General features: G+C 24.6%; 2 protein-coding genes and 1 pseudogene across 4 annotated transcripts in view; 2 read left to right on the forward strand and 1 right to left on the reverse strand.

The window, feature by feature from the left end:
- The window catches only part of LOC112682473 (nose resistant to fluoxetine protein 6-like), a 29,964-nt gene extending 18,381 nt beyond the window's left edge, over positions 1-11,583 (reverse strand). For all 3 annotated transcript variants that reach the window (XM_025553084.1, XM_025553081.1, XM_025553085.1), the window contains exons 1-4: positions 11,498-11,583; positions 6,285-6,492; positions 1,867-2,078; positions 387-601 (exon numbers count right to left, since the gene is read on the reverse strand). In XM_025553084.1, the coding sequence (XP_025408869.1) occupies positions 387-601; positions 1,867-2,078; positions 6,285-6,492; positions 11,498-11,524 (662 nt within the window). In that variant the 5' untranslated portion in view covers positions 11,525-11,583. The remainder of the gene's footprint in view (positions 1-386; positions 602-1,866; positions 2,079-6,284; positions 6,493-11,497) is intronic.
- Positions 11,584-12,684: 1,101 nt separating this feature from the next.
- LOC112682490 lies at positions 12,685-13,186 on the forward strand (annotated as a pseudogene).
- Positions 13,187-17,986: 4,800 nt separating this feature from the next.
- On the forward strand, positions 17,987-18,965 carry LOC112682482 (actin-like). Its single transcript, XM_025553097.1, has 2 exons — positions 17,987-18,612; positions 18,686-18,965. The coding sequence occupies exons 1-2, from the start codon at positions 18,419-18,421 to the stop codon at positions 18,870-18,872; spliced, it is 381 nt and encodes a 126-aa protein (XP_025408882.1). The 5' UTR covers positions 17,987-18,418; the 3' UTR covers positions 18,873-18,965.
- Positions 18,966-22,136: the final 3,171 nt, after the last annotated feature.

A 22,136-nucleotide genomic window follows, 5' to 3' on the forward strand; every position in this document is an offset into this window, starting at 1 on the left:
GACCTGTTAATTGATAAAGCTATATAAGGATGTATGCAGTAAAAACTCAAGTAATAAATTGGCCAACTGCAGTTATCATTTACGTATTGTCACTAAAAATTATTCAAAATTATTATTTTGTTAAAAAGAGAAAATTAATATAAATTGAAAATATTTGTATTGACTAACACATTTTTTCAACTTTGATTTTTTTGTTATTTTATATTAACATTATCTGTTTTACTCTTTTCTCATTAATTTTACATGAATACATAACACGCAAAGATAATTTTCAGATATAATTGTATATTTTCTGAAAGTAATAGAAAATCTTCTTTAAATTAAAGTAAAGTAAACCATGTGTTTATTTTCTTATAATTTTTTGCGTAATAGTAATAGAAACTTACATAAATGCTATGTCATATGTAGTATATGCATCGCCTGGACGCTGCGCTTGAGTACACATATTATCATAAACTGACACATTTTCAATAACGTCCAGCCTATTCTCTTTGATATAGGATCTTAGATAAGATTGAACATCCATCGCTGAACATGATGCAGGTACGCACAATGCCCATTTAATCTTATCCAAACGCTGCTTGAACCTTGCCCCACCATACTAAAAATAAATTTGAAGTTGGACTTCATTAATATATTCTTAGATATTTACATTTATTGAGCATAACTTATCCTTCATTACTAATTATTTATTTCAGTTTTAAATAAAACCATTTTTAGTTTAAAATTAATTTTTTTATGTGAAATACTGATAAAAATTGTTATGATTATAAATATCTATATGATAATTTTAGAAACTATTAAAATGTTTAAATATTTTAATTTGTCGGTGGTTAGTTCAATTTCTTTTTTAATATGAAAAGTACTTTGTTTAAATAATAAATATCTGATGAACTACAATATATATTTTTGGACATATTTAAAAGATATTAAATCATATTAGGTACGTATTAAATAATTCTCCAGTATTATGTTCAATATAATCTGTGCTTATAGTAAAATTATTTGTATGTCATTTATTTAATACAACTGATCTATACGTATGTAATGTTTATTGTTAAGTATTATAAACCGGAATAATAATACCGAGGACGATTGAAGGTTGAGGTGAGGGACATCAGTAATATATTTATAAAAATTGGTATAAATAAATAAAATAATAAACAATAATAATAATAATAATAAAATAAATTGGATTTATATAAAAGGATATTCAAGGATTAAAATGTATTTATTTTAAGTATCGAATAACCATAAAAATAATAAAATATTTTTATGATAATTTTTTAGAATTTATATATGCACTTATCTCAAAATATATCGCAACAACTTACAAAATATAAAATTGCATTAACTTCTCAAGGAAATAAAATATTCGTATTGAACTGGTAATTTTTTTAGATATTTAGTATTAGTAGATGTAATATTATTACGTTTACTGATACTAAATATCTATACTAAGTATTAAACTAAAAAATAATAACTATCGCTTTTAAAGATGAACACACTCCAATGTTATTAATGCAATAGCAATAATTGCTAATCGAGTATTTTTTTTATATTAAACACTATAGAAAAATCATAGTATTTTTATGACACACTTATAAGTATCATACTCGTTTTAATTCTAAAAAATTGTTGAACAAAATAAATGAAATGAAATTGTTATTTCCGTGCAATTCAAAATTAATTATTATAGAATACAAACGGAGTCAGCTTTTTTTTATACACAAGCAATTTTATCCATATGGCTTATAGACAATCATTTAGAATACATTGACCGCTATAACCACAAAACCAACTAAATGTCGGCAAGTTGTAGAGGTAAGGTTTACAGATTACTTGGTAAATAAAAGTTTTACTCACATAAATTTTGTGCCAAGCCGGTAACAATGGATCGTATTCTCTAGCGAATGGGTCAACGTAGGAATATTGAGACGGCACATCGAGTTTAATGTCAACAAGACAATATTGGGCTTTAATCGGTTTAGCAACCTGTAGGCACTCGTCAAAGTCACCTAGCTGATATCTATTTCCGGACAATAAACCCACTGCTTGTTTTGCTGATGCATCCCACACTAGAACATAATTTTGTGGTAGTTATTTTAAAATTCAATAAAATAAATTGTATACTTAAAAGTTATGAAATTCATGATATATTTGACATAGTAAGCTGCAATAATATGTTTAGCTACTTTGTGCTCAAACATTTATATACGTGTATAACTAGATATTGAATCAAAAATACATTTTGTATCATACAATTATTTTTCTTATATTATTGTACAAGATAAAGCTGAACTTCATTATATCAACGTTAACCATAATCTGGATATTAGTATTGAAAAAAAGTGTTGTTTGAAGTATGAAAAAAAAGTTGCTTGAATAATTAATATTATGTACCTTTATTTTTATTACAATAACAAAGATATCCAATTAAAATGGAAATATTGATTTGCAGTATGTATAGAAAATCTATAGTATAGTCTAATTATAAGTTCAAAAAAATTTAATTGAAAAGTTTTATGTTAGTTTTATCTAGGATTTTAAACTAGATTTCTTTTTCGAATATTTTTATAATTTGAAGATGTTTGCAAATTAATATGAATCACTCAAAACTATAAACATAAAAATTATTTGATCAAATATTAACATGTTATAGAAACACGAAAGTTTTAACTAGGTCAGAATTGTCTAAGACATTTTAAAAAAAAAGTACAAACGTTCTAAACATTCGAACCCTAATGATAATCTTATAGAATTTTAATGATTGATCGTAGGGTTTGAACTTATAAATAACTAATACGTAATTTTGTAGACAAAGCGTGTATGAATATCTCAGTACTTTAATATTTTAAAAGAAGCAAACAAGTAAATTGCAATTCCATTTTTACACATAAGTATTCCACAGTACTTCGGTTATGATTACAAAATATAGCGAATGCCGTAATTTATTAAAAATAGTAAAATATTAGGGTTTCGTAAAATGTATTTAAATGAATATAATACATTGATATAAATGTTAGGCCAACAAGGATATCTGTTTCAAACATATTCAACGGGGTTATTGTATAAATAACAGTTTACAATTAAAGGTATATCAAGTAATAATTAGGTTAAACAAATTGTAATCGTATTTCACTTTTGAACAGCATCCTACGCAATGAATTTAAATTGCACTTATGTAGGTACCCTACATCTTATTGTATTAAATTTTCATTTGTGGTTGGAGTGGTTGAACCAAAATATAAGCCAAAAAATATTTGTATACTTTGCACTTTATTTTATTATATGACTTGTTAAGGTATTTTTTTAAACGAGAATTTGATGACCAAAAATACCGAAAATGCCAAAAAAAATAATTTAAGTTATATACAATTTTTTAATAATAAATAGTCCAGTAAGTAATAGAAAGTGTATTCAATTAAATCAATTATGTGTACTTTTTTAATAAATAAATATAGGCTAAAGTTATATAAATTATTAAAGAAAAATGATATGGTAGAGTTATCTTTTTTTATACAGGGATATGTCACATTTTACATGAATGATTACAAAATATAACCAATAATAAAATAATATTTATTATACATATCGCATCTGCATAAAACGAAATAGGTTTTCGTAAATAAAATAAGCATTTATTTTCTGACATTTTCCATGCACAACTAGGAAAGTTGACTTTGAATTTTTTAGGATTACTTTGATTAATTTGATTAATTGGGCAGATATTCCAACAAAAAAAAAAAAAAAAACAATCCTACAACTTTAGTTTAATATCTGAATATAATATAAAATAATAAACATAAATCGAACGCACAAAATGTGAGCTAATTCACAATTTGTTTTTATCCTGACTACATGGAAAAAACAAAAAACAGATAATTTCACTTGTATCGGGACTATAATAAACTTGTTTGATAAGCGGAAAACATTCAGTTTTGTTTTTTATTTCACATTATAAACAAACATATTTTATTATTAATGTATGTAAATAGCAAGGTTAATAGAACAGCTTTAAGAAAACAGTTAGATACACACCACCAAACTATTTGATGAACGACCAACGTTGCCAACTGTGCAATAATTATGGTACATAATTTGGGCCATTTGTACGATATACAATACATAATATATTACAGAAAATACTAATATTTTACTAATGTACAAAAAAACCCATAATTTTCATCAGTTTTTTTTTCTACCTTCTTCTCACCAATTTCATGACGCTAAGAAATGTGTTTTACATTATTTATTTAAAACTTAAAAGTGTTAATGCTTAACAACCTTTTCTAATTATTATAATTATTGATATTGTTTACTAGTCGTTAATTTGAACATTATAATTATGCCTTCGAAATTCGAATGTTTAACGCCATAAAGCCTATTGCGAATGCATATGGTACGCCACAACGCTAAATTTTCGTATGGTCCTCCGTTCAAAAGATATTGAACAAAGGGAGTGAAATAATCGCGGTTATTATTACCGTGGTACCCCATTTCATAACCCATAATTTATATGATATTTTCATCAGTAGTTTGTGGTTTATTACCATAATTCTAAATAACGGGTTAAAAAGTCATTTTCAAATGACATTTTAAATTTTTTATAAGCTATATTTATAAACTAGTTAATTTTTACAGTTTATTCCAGAAAATTAATAAATATTGTATCATATACAAGTACAGCATAATTGTTTTTTCTTTATTCTCTCCTACGAATATAAAGCCCTAGAATGATTAGTTAATCTTTGATCGTTGCGTGTTATTATATGCAATTTCTAGATTAAGATCAGTGTATCTATCTAAACTTATAAGTGTATTGTAATTTAAACTAGACATTTGATAAATCTATCAATAATCATTAATTGTATGACTAAGGAATCTCGACCCAATAGAAATAAGCGTTTTCACATAAATTATAAACTAATATTTTATAAATTTTAAATTATGTACATGAAGCAAGGGATGTATTGGTCTTATTATGCATTTATTTTTATTTTTTTTCTATATTCAAACACTTTGGGATAGTAAATTTATAATAAAAATATTTAGATCAGAATATGGATACAAATGGTACATTTTCGATTTTTCAGAAATGTCCTCAAGTATTAAATAAAAACAAACCAGAACTTGGAAGTAATAATGCATTTTATCCTAAAACATCACTGCTTTTACATCCTTTGACAAAATTAATTGTTAAGTATTTCATAACTTGAAAATAATTATCTGATTGAATTTAACCTATTTACCTAGTGTTAGAATATCAGAAGTATTTTAGAATATTAAATTAGCACCAACAATTGCATACAGTTTAAGCTTACACTTTGGATATAAATAGTTCTTGAAATAGATTATTTTGGATTTTTATAGTAGCTTGTTTATATAAAATGAAAATATTGAGTAAACTTTTGAAAACTGTTTTGAATATCTGCTAAAAAGTGTTTCTATTTAACTATAAACATTTATGAAACAAATTATTTTGAGTCTTATAAATAAGATTGTAACCCTGTTTCGAAACACGATGTACACGGAAAAAATTTGAAACCGATATGAATCGTAAACCGTAACTCGACAAAAATGTGAACTTGGTTTTTACCCAAAACCAAAATCTGGAGAAAAATTTAATTTAAAATGTTAAACTATTAACTAATTTTATACAAATAAATAAGAACATAAAGCATTTATCTTTACTTCATTTTCAGAAAATAGAAATTGGAAATTAAATGTGTATTTACAATTTCTACCCATTTATGTTGACGATGTCGATAGACAATAATACTACGGTAATAAAACGGCCAATTAATAATTAAATAATCTACGCGTAAATCTTTTTTCGACCATTTTAAAAAACGTATAATATTAATAAAATTTAATACATAAATGAAAATTTAAATATTACACTGTATAACTTAATTCTTCTTAGATATATTATATTTTGTAGTGTATCTTATTATTATTTATATTTCATCTGTACGTATTTTACATTGCCTTAAATTCCTATAACTATTTGGCTATTGCACAAATAATTTCACTCACAATATACTTTAAAATAATGGACCTAGTAGCATGTAACCGCATATGGATAACTTTAATTGTTTTTGGTTTTTTATTCAATTATCAAATTATCAATTATTGTTATGGAAAGCTAACTTAAATAAAAAGGGAAAAGAAAAATACCAAAGTTGACTAAAATTTTTTTTTTAAATTATATAACAAAGTTTAATAACTCACAAATTATATACATTTTAACTATAGAAAAAAAAAATGTTTGTAAAACTTACTTTGTTGAGCCCACAGTGTCATATTTTTCAGACCCAAATGTAAATTTAAACTATCTTCTTGACATTTTAAATTTTCAGATTTTATCATTGTATTTGGTAATGTTGGTAATATATTTATAGGATCTGCCAATGATGCATTGACACTAACCAAAAATAATGATAACAACGCCAATCGGGACACCATCTCACTGGTCAACAGTTTAAGTTGCTGAAACAAAATATTTGCATATAATTTAACAATTGAAAAACATTATTAAAAATATTCATTAGTCACTAGTTCTAACTATTTTTTACTAGTTATTACCTAAGTATTAATCATGTATTAATCGCATTAATGTAAATAAATATATTACGTACTAAAATTGAGTTTTGTTTAACTATTTACTTTAGGATTTCATCATTGAAAATTATAAATACTTAAAGTACACTTTCTCCGCAGAACAAATATTACGTGTAGTTTAAATTGCGTGCGGATGTAAATAATAGTTTATAATCTATTCAAATCTCCATTTAACTATGAATAAATAGTAAAGTATTTACTTATTCGTATAGAATATTATATGAAATATTAACAGCAAACTTGTTTATTTAAAGATAGAAAAAAATGAATTTTAAATAAGTGGTTATACTCGTGTATAAGTATGGAGAAAAGTTCAATTTTAAAAACGATTAATATCATTATTTTTCATTACACATTAACATTAGGTATCATTTTTGCTGAGACTATTCCGTAAAAAAATATTTTATCTTTTAACTTATAATTGTTATAAAATGTTAGAAAAGATAATTAACACTTTGTGTTTATCGTAAAACATTAATGTACTTCGTTAAAAAGATGATTAAATAAACTGTGAATTTGGATATATTGGATACTGAGAACAATTAAATTAAATTGTGTTACTTTACTTAACTACTAAGTATAATATAGGTTAGATTAGGTAATATAGATACAAATTTTAATTTATTAAATTTTTCACAATGCCCTTACATTTTAATAACTACAATTAATATTTAATATTAATATTCTTTTCTGATTGCAATGCTTAAATTTATTTCAAAATATACCATCATTAATTTTAAGAATCGTTTAATTTATGGAATTATGTATAGTTTTTCCAAAATAATAAATGGTTTTTTTTAAATTCACGTATCCCATTTATATATAACCGTATTACGTACTCGTCCTATGCGTTTACAGTGTTCCACAAAAATACTATGAATGATATTTTGTAATATTTATGCATACATGTGAGTGAAAATATAAAAAACTGTTATAAATATATAACAATTAATATAAATATAAATATTAATATTTCACGTCAATTTTTTAAAAATTATAATAAGCAATCGTGTTGCGCAAGAACAGCAAATGCGATAATTTTCTCATAATAATAATTTTGAAAGTATAAAATATTAAATCAATGTTTTAACAACATTGTAGTAATTTAAAGAGCAGAGTAGAGAGAATAGTACAATGCAATTGACCCGGTATAAAAATTTGTCTTTACTTTGCATTTATTGTTCGTTCAAAATCTAATGTAATGAATGAGACGGATATTAAAAAAAAAAATAATAAATTAAAATAATTTTAGTATGACAGTAAATAAAATTTGATTATTTAAAAAACATAGTTTTGATATTTTATAATTAACCACTACAATAATTATAATAAATGATTTATATAATATTGATAAAGATATACAAAGAAAACCAATGACCACTAAACATTGAAATAAATAAATGTTTGCATTATTTTTTCTAAGATTCACTATTACCTAAAATATAACGAATATAATAATAATGTCTATATAAATTCATCAGTATATCATTAGCAGAATAAATAATGTATACACAATTTGTTCCTTAGCGAGACAACTACGATAAACTGTAATCAAATATCACAAAAATGGAAAAGTAAGTATTAAGAATTCATTGGACTCCATTGAATTCATTAATTAGTATGCAATTTACCGTTGTATTCTAAAACGGTTACGCCACTATTAACATTAAGTAGCCACTACAAGTATTGGTATTGACAGATGGTACCAAAGCCGTATCTAGGAGGGGGGTCCAGGGTGTCTGAATCCCTCCCCCCTGAAATTTCTTCAATATTTTACGAATGTTTAAAATACTTATTTACCAATTAATTTTTTATTTTTACCAATTAATCATTGACTGCTTTTAATTTTTATCATAATATCATATGAAAATATGATATTAATTTTAATAAAAGAAGATTAAATATTTTTCTGTCTTATTTTTAACCAAATATCAAAATTTAAAATCTAAATTCAATAAAATTACAATATACATGTTTTGGACCCCTCCTGAAAAAAATTTCTAGATACGGCCTTGAACGTATTGAAAGTCAATAAAAACGAACAGCAACTACTGTTGACTTTATAATAACAGTACAATCCTATTTATGGAAATATCATGTTTTTCTCTAAATACATTATAATAAGGTGATCAACATTTTTATCCACAAGCTTAAATGATTAAGTTTTTTCAGTCAGTTTTTTCCTTGGGTATTTTATACATGTAAGATTACATCTATTTTATGGACGAAATGCATGTACATAATATTTTCATTACATTTGAAGGAAATCAATGTTTTAATGTTATACTTCAAACTCGGAGCGAAAACGAATATCTATTGATAATAGAGTAGTTTTTTTCTGTTCTGTTTATGAACAAACCTAAAGTATATAATCATATCTTTCAACATCCCAGCCAATATTTCCAATATAAGCTAAGAAACTAAGTTAATCTCTTAACGACCAAAACGTTAAAAATTTCTAAATTTTTCTAAATTAACGTTAGAATTTTAAGTGAGATAATTTCGGTTACCACGAGATCCTAAAATAATTATCAGTTAGGAAAAATGAAGCCAAAACATTTATCGACGAGCGTAATTATAAATTATTTAATATAATTTTATATTTTTTATTGTATTGTAATTTGTAACTATTAAAATTCGATACTATTTGCGACTTTTCACTGAGAAAATTCTCTATACGTGATGTAGCTAAATATACGAATAGGTATTTTTAATATTGAACTTTTGATCGTTTTCATTAGGTAAGCGTTAAGATGAATACATATAAAGATAATGTTAAAGAGAAAGTCTCTTACATGTCACCAACGACGGGTTAGTTTATTTTAAATGAATATTAGCATAATATCCTTTTAACCATTTTTTTAATATAACATCTTAATTATAAACAAAGATTTTTAATAAATCATTAATGAAAACAGAAATAAATTTTGCATTTCAAACAGGTATAAAATCCTAATGAGGTTTGAAATTCTATACACAAAAGCTAAGATAATAACATAGGTTTTGGGTTTAAGCAAATAAAAAAAAAAAAATTGCATTTTAAACAGACATAAAATTCTTTTAATTAAATTTGAAATTCTATACACAATAACAAAGACAATGTCATAGGTTTTGGGTTTTAACCATATAACTCATGATATGTAATATGTAACAACCAAGCTTGAAGAAATCGTTAATTATTAGTTGTCAAAATTATAAATACATCTTAACGGTTACAATTTTTTTTACTGAACATAATATAAATGGAATTGTTAAATAAATATTTTTTATTACTTTAGAATTTTACAATTAAGTTGCATTACCTTTAAAACAAATGTTTGTATCAAAACAATATTATTTATATTTAGATTAGTTTTTAATTTTAAATTCTCTATTTTACTCTGACTCGCAATTTTAATACAACGTAGTTACTTATAATTTAGACATCATATATTCATGACTTCGACCGTCACTTAATATTAAAATGTTTTCTCAAAAACTATCTGAGTAAACAATTTTTAAATATTCATGTGTACAATCACTTTAATTCCATAAGAATATGAAAAATCTATAGCCATTTTCAAATATGTATTTATGATTTAAGCACAAAAAAATGGTATAACTGAGGTGAAACGAATAATGGTACTGGTACTAAAGTCAAACATCTCGTTGTTGCTGTACGAGTATAATCATGAATTTCTTTGATTCTTATAAAACTCGTTTTTGGTAATAATTTCAAATCTTAATATTTATAAAACAAATGCTTTACAAAAACTTTTGAATAATTGTATATTATATTCGATGCATTTTATTGGAACTATTTTCTTTTATTTGATATTTATTTTAATTTACAGTAGCATATATTAGGACATAATTCATAAATATATTTATTTTGAACTATATTATCGTATACAATATTGTTTGTTTAGGTACTAATAAATGTAATTATTTAAAATAGAATAAAATTAATATTTTTTGTATAATCATGCAAATTTGATTAAATAATGTAATTAAATAATGCCCCCCCCCCCCATGATATTATATTTATATTACGACTTTTTGGTGAAATTCATGAGTACAATTTTTTGTTATTTAACTAAATGTATCATTATTTTTGTGTCCACAATATCACGTTATTTTATTAACAGTATTAAAATACGTTGAAAGTAATTTGTTTATTATGTACGATAAACTATTTAAAGTGTATATGTATAGCTTTGTATTTATTTACTACTTGTATTTTGTTTTATTGCTAATACACTTTTAATGTCATTAAAATAATAAAATATAACTGTAAAATATAGTAAAAATAAGTAACAAGTAAAAATATCCCATGAAAATTCTTTGACCATTTTTTAAAAATAAATTAATAATATCAGTAATACTAGTAATATCTCATTGAAATACAATTACAATAACAATTAAAAATAAGTTATTGTCTTATCACAAAATCTGTGGATCATAAATATTAAAATAATTGCAAATAATTGTTACTAAATGCATCTTTTGCATTTACGTTGGATTAATTATCTTAATTTTTGATTTAATAGTTCAAAAAGTAGTTTATATATAATTATGGCTTAGAAGCTATTTTGGTCGACTTTAAAAACCAAATTTATTGTTTTATTTGAAATTAATTTAATTACTTATAATTTTAAAATGAACGAACATAACATTTTCATATTATGATGTATTATTATAATCAAAATGGTAGTATTTAATGAATATAATAACGTAATTTATTTATTTTGAAGTATATAAATTTTTTGTTGAAGAAAATTACGAATATCGAATTAAATAAAGCATTTTAATTAAACACTTAATTTTTATCATAATCTTTAATTTCATGATTGACAATGTTTAATATTTACATTATTGCACATATAAAACTTACTTGAGATTTTTTTTCCCAATTCGCCATGTTTCATTAGTCTTAAATCCTACAGCTCCGATCTAACTGCTCAACCAACTGAACTGCGATTAAACGAAACTGGTTTTAGCAGGATAATCAAGACCAAGTTCAATACCCCCACCTTATCCATTGAACATACTGATTTCCGTCTTTGTGTTTCTCTTTAAAAGAATCATGATAAAGTTCGTTTTCTTTACAAATATTTCGATATTTCAAAATAATTAAATGGTGTTCTTACACCTAATTATTGTGTTTTAATTACTAAAAATAGACACTATTTTTTGATGCAAGGTTTTAATAAAAAAAACTTAATTGGTTATATTTTTCGATTAATTGAATAAAGTTATGTTAACGCAAGATTTCTCAATATGCACAAAATTAAAGCAAAAAATAATTTTGGACAATATCCCAATTATTTTTGTGATTATATTTTGAATAAAATACAATTATTTATAATTTCTAAGATACAAGAAAATAAATAGTGTCTTCAATATTTATAACTTATAAATTATAAGATATAAAACAACAAAACCTATCGATATTTATAATTTTTTTAATGAATAAAACAATATTACTCTTCTATTATATTTAACGAAAGAAAAATGTTTAAAGTTTATTATTAAATTATTCCCGGTTAGTCAAAACCTTTTTTCTTATTAGCCATTTACCTTTTGTTAGAAGTAATTAATCATAACCAACAACTTTTTCGAGGGAAAAAATGTAAATTTATAATCACTAATCACATTACAGTATTTTAAATTATTTCTTTTTATAAAGTTTATATTAAATTTTAGACACGATGACATGATGTTGAAACAAATATATCCTTTTTTCAGTGATATCAATTAAACATAAAATTACTTTTTTTTAATACTAAAATAATTTTACGCCAATAAATCATTTTTCTTAGTTGTTAATAACTTAATAAATGTTTGAAGTATATGCATGCATTACAAAAATTACGCTAAGGTTGAAAAAATATCAATGAACAATTACAGAAAATTAAATTAAATTATATTTTATTATGTTTTGATAATTTATTAATTTACTACCACCTTCGTTTTATGGAAGTCCAAGAATTTTACAGAATTTCGCAGTAAATAAATATACATTTAAGCAAATAGAAGACTTTAAATACTTGGGGGATCACTTTTAATAATAAGAATGATATGCATTACGAAATAATATTGGGGTTGAATGCGGCAAATCGAGGATATTATGCAATAAGCAAAATATTCAGTTCTAGGCTTCTCTCCAGAGAAACTACGAGGAAGCTATATATTTCCTACTTACAGCACATAGTAATGGATCATTGCGAAACGTGTTCATCAATTAAAGGGAACGAGACAAAGCTACTAACATTTGGAAGGAAGGGTCTTAGAAAAATAAATAGTCCTATGTATAATACAGAAACAAAGCAGTATGAAAGTAAAACTAATAAAGATATTGAAAGAATCTATAATGTGTTAAATATCCGAAAATATCTCGTCCCAAAAAAAACTGGAATGGGCCGGACACATATGGCGACATATGGACAGTCTAATGAGACAACTTTTGGCATATAAACTAAATAAAACACGCTCCAGAAGAAGACCATGTCAGCATTGGTTAGATCGGATAAAGAAAGATTTAGTTCAAGTAAATAAAACTGCAAGAATTAAGGACCAATGAAGGGATTTGGTAGAAGCAGCGAAAGACCGATAGAAGCTAAAAAAAAAAAAAAATAATAGTTTTATAAAACAGTGGTTATTTGTTTAATATTGTTGACGTAATTAAAATAAAAACAAAAATGTCAAATTTACACATGCTATCACAAATATATTTTAAAAAATGAATTAACAATTTTAACTGTTTGAGTACCCAATCATTTTGACCCACTTTCGAGTTTCAAATATATATTTATTTTTTTTTCATATTATTCTTGCAAATATAATGTATAATTCGTAAAACCGTATAATCATATTATTGTAAATACTGCAATGAAAATACAGTTACTAAATACATGTAAGTACCATATATACATAATTCAATTTATACATTAATTATGGATAATGTGTGCGGTAATGGAAAAATCGACCTATCCATGAATTGTTTAGCAATTCGATTACATTTACGGTATTAATATTTATACAATTATCAATCGATTCATGTAAAAAAAAAATTAATGCAAGTACAACACTACAAAATAATTACTTATCCATGAAAAACTTGAGTTAAATAAATTTTATTTGTAAATATTAAAAATATTCTGTGGAACACTGATTGTATTTTATTTTTTCTATTTTGAAAAATAAATAAATATAATATTTTTGAAATATTAAATTTTTATCAATAACAAAAAATTGACTTTAATTTAATTAATAACTAAACCGGAAAAAGTTTTTTTTTTTTTTTTAATTACCTATAATAATATTTATAATATATTGTTATATTTTTACTACTTCAATTATTAATTATGTTTTATATTTTTGCTTTAAATTAGTTCGCTTAAAAAACTTAAAACATGGCTTTCTTACTATGAAGTAATATAACTGAGAACCGTTTGAATGACTTGGCATAAATGAATATTTAAAAAACTTATGTGCAAGCTCAAAAATCAAACATAAAATATGAAACAATCAAATTATTTGCTAATGAGCCTAGGCGCATGCAATTTTTATTTAATGACCAATAATCTTAATATTTTATAAAATTAAATAAATAATTTAATATGAATAATGATTTATAAAAAAAATTTTAGTGCTCTTGATGTCTCATATAATATTTTGATGAAAATATACAGTTAATCATATAATGGTGTCATCAGTTTGTTTACTAAGTTTGTAATAAAATGATAAAATACTAAATCTAATATGTTATGACTATGTATAAATATATAACCCCCCCCCTGTGAAAATGTCTGTGGGCACCCTTGCTAGGAAGTGGATATTTATAGTTCCATAGAACAGAATTAGTACGTCCCATATGTAAAATTAAAATCTACACTAGAAATTACCGGTATTTTTCTATAATTCCAATGGGAAAGTAATAAAATATATATGAGACATACTATGAAACTGTTAGGATCTCTATGCTATAAGACAAATATTCTATTCCAATTATTATTATAAATAGAAAGACTTCTTATTAATAAAAATAAAAATGATTATATAATTAAAATAATAAATGTATAAATAAATAAATGTAACATAAATAAAATTAGATTAGTGACATTTGACGTAAAATATTTACTTTCAAAGGTGGTACTTCCAAAAAATAACATAAAATAAAATGTAAATGATTCATATGATGAATAATTTTAACGATTATTGTACACTAAACGGAAAACATGATGAAACGCAAAATTGTGAACTTCAAAGATAACAAATTGAGTGTGGTATATACCACTCACAGTTAATATAACATAGCTACAACAACTTCAATAACATTAATTTGTCAAAGTTTAAAAGTATTATTTTCCAATAACAGTAGGCAATAAGTTCTTATTCAAATGCTAATAATTATCGAATTATTGAAATACACCGGCTATAGAAAAATTCATTTTCTTATTTTTAAAACGTATAAAAGCGTATAATTTTGGTTCATATAGTCCTATAATGATCAAGTATATAATTAGGACAATAGTCAGTGGACACTTATAACTTAATATTGTAATTACGAACTTCTTACATTTGTATTTAGAACTTCACGTGTTCAGTATACATATTGTATAAATATTACGGATGGTGTTGAAAAAAATTAGGCCGATAGATTTTCGAATCTCTTTTGGTGATCAGTTCCCAGTCCACTTATGTGTCAACAATTATTATTTTCGCACGTCATGACTAGTAAGTTGTCAAATTTAATTTAATTATCATCTGCAATCTCAATTCGGTAAATAAAAGTCATTATTTAATCTATATAATATGTATTATATAATAACATACATATATTACATTATAAATATACATATATACTAAATATACGTATAAACATTATAAACAAGGCCGGATTAAGAGGGGCTCTAGCCGGGGCGGTAGCCATACTAAATTTAGTTGTTTTATAGACATAAATTGTTTATACCTATTAATTTTATAATGCAATTGACAATTTGTGAAATAGTTAAAAAAATGTATCGCTCTGCGAGCTCATTTGTAAAGCATGTTTTGTCAAAAGGGCTCATATAAAATTTCAGCCCCGGAGTCCAATAGGTGCTTAATTCGGCCTACATTATAAATTATAATATGTTTGAAATATTTAAAAGTATGGGCTTATATGCGTGTTTTCTAAAGTTGTTTTGCATTAATTCTAGTGGCGTATCCTTGGGGGGGGGGGGGATTTGGAGATCATAATCCCCCATAAACCTGAGATGGTTGATTAACTTTTACATAAAACATGGTCTTTTCTTTAACATTTTTATATTTTAGAAATGTGACTTGGAAATCATATAAATAGTTTGTAGAAACACTATAAACGTATTATACACACGCTGTACACACACATACACACACACAAGTCATAATATTATGATCATATTTAGATACTTTACTACTACACTACTATACTTTGATAATTTTTGTTTGGGATCATATTATTTAGATTTTCTATAACGGTTGATTCTAAATCGGTCGTCTGGTCCCAATAACTTAGATAAAAGCGATATCATTGTCTGTATTCAAAGTTTATTTTGGGTATATATACCTATTGCTCGCGGCTCGCCAATCATTTAACACAAGCACGTTATTGTGTAAAATTAATAGTTATTAGTTAATAGTTGGTCGTTGCCCGCTGGCGTCTCACTATTTTACTTACTACTCGTTTATTTGTTTATATTTGACATTTGTATTCCATTATATTTGTTTTATTTTAATTTTACATAATTCTAAGACGTCTAAAAATGTCATTATGGTAAGATATTTTTAAAATTTAATTTTTAGTATACCTAAGTAAGTGATTGGACAGAAAATATTCTAATATCTAATATTTATGTTCCTATATTAGTTCCTAGTTCCTAAATTGTTATTATTATTTATTATTATAGGTAAATTCTCTAACAAATAAGCAGACTAGAAAAATTAATTCTTTTTATTTACCCGAGTCAAAAAAACTAATGTCAACCAGACTTAAAATACAGAGTTCAATACTATATAGTCTACTATAATATAATTATATTATATAATATAATGGTAGTAAAAATATAGTGATAAGATTAAATATATATATAGATTTGCTGACCCCCCCCCCATAAAAAGTTCTTGGCTATGCCATTGATTCATTCTATTTTCTTATTTTAATCTTTGTAATAGTTATTTTCATTATTATAATTTTCATGTTCTTATTAATTGTTGAGATATAATAATTTATTGTTAATATATTTTTAATAAATAAAAAAAAACCGTTTGAGGGCATACATTTTATACTTACATAATGATCAAATAAATCGTGTAAATATATAATCATATTATACCTACCTAATATAATAATAAATGTATTTTGAATTAATATCGATACTCGATAAAGTTGTATGATAACACATGTACATAACTATCCACCATTAATTACTTAATTATTATTTATGTAATTAAAAAATATATCTTTTCAAAAACGTATGTTACACAGTTTTTAAAAATACGAGTATAACTGATTGGAAAACAAAATATTTTCTCTGGGTAACATTTGTGATTTTACTAGCTTACTTATTCGGAAAATGTACTGCACGGGTAGCACATTTTACCGTAACTATTCGTAACAAGCTCGCCGACCAGGAAATTAAAAATAAATACTATATTTTATAATGCCTATTTCAAGACATCTTATGTCATCTGATGGAACTCTATGAATTGTGAACAAATTGCCTGAGCGTATTTAGAATTTAAATGCATAATATCATTATTTTAGTTGAAAATATTTATTGGCTTGAAATTCAATTTTTCTTTCGTAATTGTGAACATAATTTATAATAATTATAAATTATGTTCATTAACCAATTATTGGTCATCATTTAGTTTTTAGATTTTTTTACTAAATTAGTTTTATAAAATAATTACTTACACTAGAATAATTAAATTTTCCAAGTTGGTTATGTATAAATAGATATATTGTTTGCATAGTTTCAATAGATTTAAAGATGTGTGATTTAAACGACGAATATAACGAAATAGTAATAAAACAATAATACTTATAACACAAATTACATTTTTATTTTATTTACTTTCTTTATTTTCATTAAAAAACTAGTACAATGTAGTTATTTTTTTACACCTTTAAAATTATTTAAAATGAGTAATAATATAAATGAGGGAAAAATTTGTACTATTTGAAGGAATTCCTTCAGATGAAAATAGTGACACTTCTTGTAACGAATCTGATGATGATAAAGATTACTGTTTGCCATGTTGTCCAATTGCGATTTCCGAATCTTTTTCAGTGACAGGTTACGGAGACAAAAATTTTTTAGATTTGGATAGTAAAAATATTTTTTACTACCTTCACTATTAAAAAAAAAACTCGATACTCAACAAAACAAATAATTATAAATAAAAATGTTGTAATTCTGGACAAAGTTTCGTATCGTAGTCATCGAATTTTTCCGGTATTAAATTCTGAATCAAGTATATTCAGTTACTTTCGTGTAATTCTTCAAACCAACCAGTTCACAACCAATAAAATACAGGTCTGTCTGAACAGAATCATGATCATAAACGATTCGCTGTACAAAACCACGGACGTCATGAAAATTTTTCATTCGCAAGTTAACATAACCTTTGATATTCGATTATTTCAAATTAAAATGGTCCGACCACTGGAATAATCTTTAGTTCTGGCGATGGAGAATCTCATAGTGTCTCAATCTTTGAAGGATATGCTATACTTTTTGCTATCCAATATTTAAATTTTGCTGGCCGTGATCTCACGGATTACATAATGAAAATGTTAACTGAACGTGGTTACAGTTTTACAACTATCGCTGCACGAAACATCGTTGGTGACATTAGAGAAAAATTGTGCTACGTTACTTTGAACTACGAACAAGAAATGTCTACCGCTGTATTATCTTCTACGTTAAAGAAATCCAATAAATTACCTGATGGACAATTCATCACAATTAGAAATAAAAGGTATAAAGTATTTTTTTCCTTATATGTTTATTTCATATATTATTTTCTTAAATATATTTAATAATAATATTAGATTCTATTGCACAAAAGCTCTTTTCAAACCTTTACTCTTAGCAATGGAAGCTTGTGGTATCCATGAAACCATTAACAACTCCATTATGAAGTGTGGTGTAGAATTCCGTAGGCAAATGTCCTCCTATATTGTAATGTCCGGAGATAACATCATATACCCAGGTTTTGCTGCAAGAATGCTACAATAAATTAATGCTTTAACTGCAGATACAATGGAGAGGAAGATAATTTCCAAACCAGAAAGAAAATACTCAATATGCATCGGAGGTTCTATGTTGGCTTCTCTGCTAATCTTCTGACCGATGTGGATATCAAATACCGAGTGCACCGAATCAGGTACATCTATTATACATAGAAAGTGCTTGTAAAAACATTTACTTATACTTATAAATGTTAATAATTATTATTAAAATTGTTTATTGTCATTATAATAATAACCTAACCATAAGTTCTGAACTTAAAGCATTTGCATACTTTTGTTAGTTATTGTAAAATATAGCATAGTACGAAATAAATGAATTTCTAGATGCCATGATACTAATTATTACTAAATTATTACAATTTGTTAATTGATGTAAATATAAATTATAATTTTTAATTTTCCTATCATTATATAATTGACCAATAAAATTAAAAAACTGGCAAGGTATATATTTTAAGAAACAAATAAACAATTATTTTTTTTTTAAATTTGTTATGATATACTAATTATTAATAATAAATAAATTAAATGCATATTTTACGATTTTTAAGTGCATATTTTAGCGCTTATTATTGTGCTTTTAACTGCTATAAGTCTTGAACTTTATTAACTTTATTAATAATGATTACAATTTTATTTTTATTATACTTTCGTAAATAAATGTTATTTTTATTGTATGCGTGTCGTGTAACGTGTATGTAACAAAAAAATGTACTAAATTAATAGTACAAGTTATGGGTGCGGATATATCAGTACGAAGACAAACAAATAATACTATATAGAATTTCCGTATTCAAGCCTGTAGGTTTGGCGTGTTTAACACGTTGACCGCCATGCAGGCGTTGACTGCCAACGGCCGCATAAAAATAATTATGTATCGATAATTTTTAGGCCGCCGGCTGCCGCACTACATCATTCGTAGGTAGCCAAACAGCCGCGGGCTGCCGTTAATTCCCTACATTTTGGAATAATAATAAATATATCGGTGCTGCAGTTTACCTTTTAAATTCAAACTGTGACATGGTGGAAGAAATTTCCATTCTATCGGTATATTGCACACCCATATACGATGTTTTTTATTAATAATTTTTATTACTCTAACTAAACATCAAATTAAAAAATAAATTTTACTTATAACTTCGAAAATATATTTTAATTTTTAATAAAACTTAATTATTAAATACTAAGATCTTTAAAAATCGTATTATATAAAATAAAAAAAATTACAGTACTTTTTGAAACATTATATTTAAAATAAATTTCTATTGTATTTTAAAAATTAAAATATTTATTCTTTTTTTTTTATTAATTAAAACTTAAAATAATTTTAACTTAAATAATGTTTGTTATTTGCTTAATTATTTTTCACTTTTATGATGTTTCATAAAACAATCCACACACGTATACATATCACATTTCTTACACATAGTTGTAATTCTTTTATCAATATAGTCATTAACTTCACTAAAAGAACATGAGTCATCATATACTCGTATGTCATCTAAAAGTTCCTGTAACACTTTTGTCACAGCTTTAAATCGTTTTGATCGAGAACTCATTTTTACAATAAAAAAAAACTTAATAATAGTGGACAATTTAACGTTAGCCCGCCGGCGGCCGCATGGCGTATAATAATACTATGTGTAATGTTAGCGCCACAAGGCCGCCGGCGGCCGTATTATTATAATTTATTAATAATATTCAAAGAAAAATAAACCAATTGATATCGGAATCGTATTTGTGGGTTTATTGATTCTAATTATATTACTCGGTACATTTTACGAATGTTAATATCGACCATAAAATTACTTCCAAAAAAATAAATACAAGACATATCAAATGAAGCTAAATCGCTATTTAATATAACGTTGGATGATATTAATTAGAAGAGTGATTGTGATAGTGACAGTAATTGTTAACGTAGTTTTCATAATTATACTATAATGTGAAATATATATATGTATACATTTTAAAATCTAAAAACATCCACTATTTCCCATAATTAGGGGTAGATAGCAAAATGAAAATATTATTTGGATTCAGCAACACGTCAATTAATTGATGTACAATATTCAAGTTTTATGAAAATGTAGAAATATAGATTTTTTTTACTCCTAATTAGGGATTGATTTCAAAACTGATAACAAATTTGGATTTGGCATTTCAAAAACTAATAGAATTGATATTTTTCACAATTTTTTGAACTCATATTTAGAAGGTTTTAATTAATGCAAGCTAATCTAAAACACAGACCACTGTGCACCGGCGGCCGTATGGCAATCAAGCGTGTTAATCACCTCAAAGCAAGTTTTTTTTTTTTTTATCGAACCGATTAGTATTTAAATAATAAAAATATAACTTTGTATGGGTTTCAGCAGTAATTTACCATAACTAATATTTATATATGACTATAATAATAAAAAATGTAATTTATTTACAATATTGCAGATTACATTGATTGATACAAATAGAAAAAAAAATATATTCTTATGTATACGAGTAAATACATTTAACTAGCTACTTGTATTTTTAGTTGATTATATTTATCTTAATGTACTTAAAAAGTATTTTTAATAATTTTCATACCTGATGATTTGTATTAAAAACTTATAAAAAACATGAAAATATCGAATTACAACAATGATGATACAAATAATTTTTCCCCCATTTATTTTACCTCAAACTATAAACTGAAAGTAATTCTATATTTTTTTGTATAATATTATTTTCTACAATATAAAGTAAAAATAATATTTTATAATGATATTAAGTACCTATTAAAGGTAATAAAAATAATAATTTAATTTTTCATTCCTTATGGAATCCTAACATAAGTATCTTAACCATCTAAAATATTTTACTACATAATTAAATTTGTAATACTTGCTTTTAAAACTAAATAACTATATTAAAAACACAGGGCTGCTTCACAAGTTATAACTACTATTAATTTGTTAAATATACATTTTTATTTGCATACTTTATTAATCATAATTAATAAATATAGTTTTAATTAAAATATGAAATTTAATTTACCTGGGTGCTTTAAAATGATCAACATTTTCTAACATATTAACATTGTTTATGTCTCTAACAAATTATTTTCTCTGATATTAACAGTAGCATTTCTGAACTATACGCATTATTTGACAAATAATTGAACAGCCATAGATTTTCGATACTTGACGTGTTTATGCACTAAACGATGTGGTTATGTACATAGAACTATAATCTGATCCAAACTCATTTT

The sequence above is a fragment of the Sipha flava genome, unplaced genomic scaffold, assembly GCF_003268045.1.
Source record: "Sipha flava isolate LNK unplaced genomic scaffold, YSA_version1 204_pilon_pilon, whole genome shotgun sequence".
NCBI lineage: Eukaryota > Metazoa > Arthropoda > Insecta > Hemiptera > Aphididae > Sipha > Sipha flava.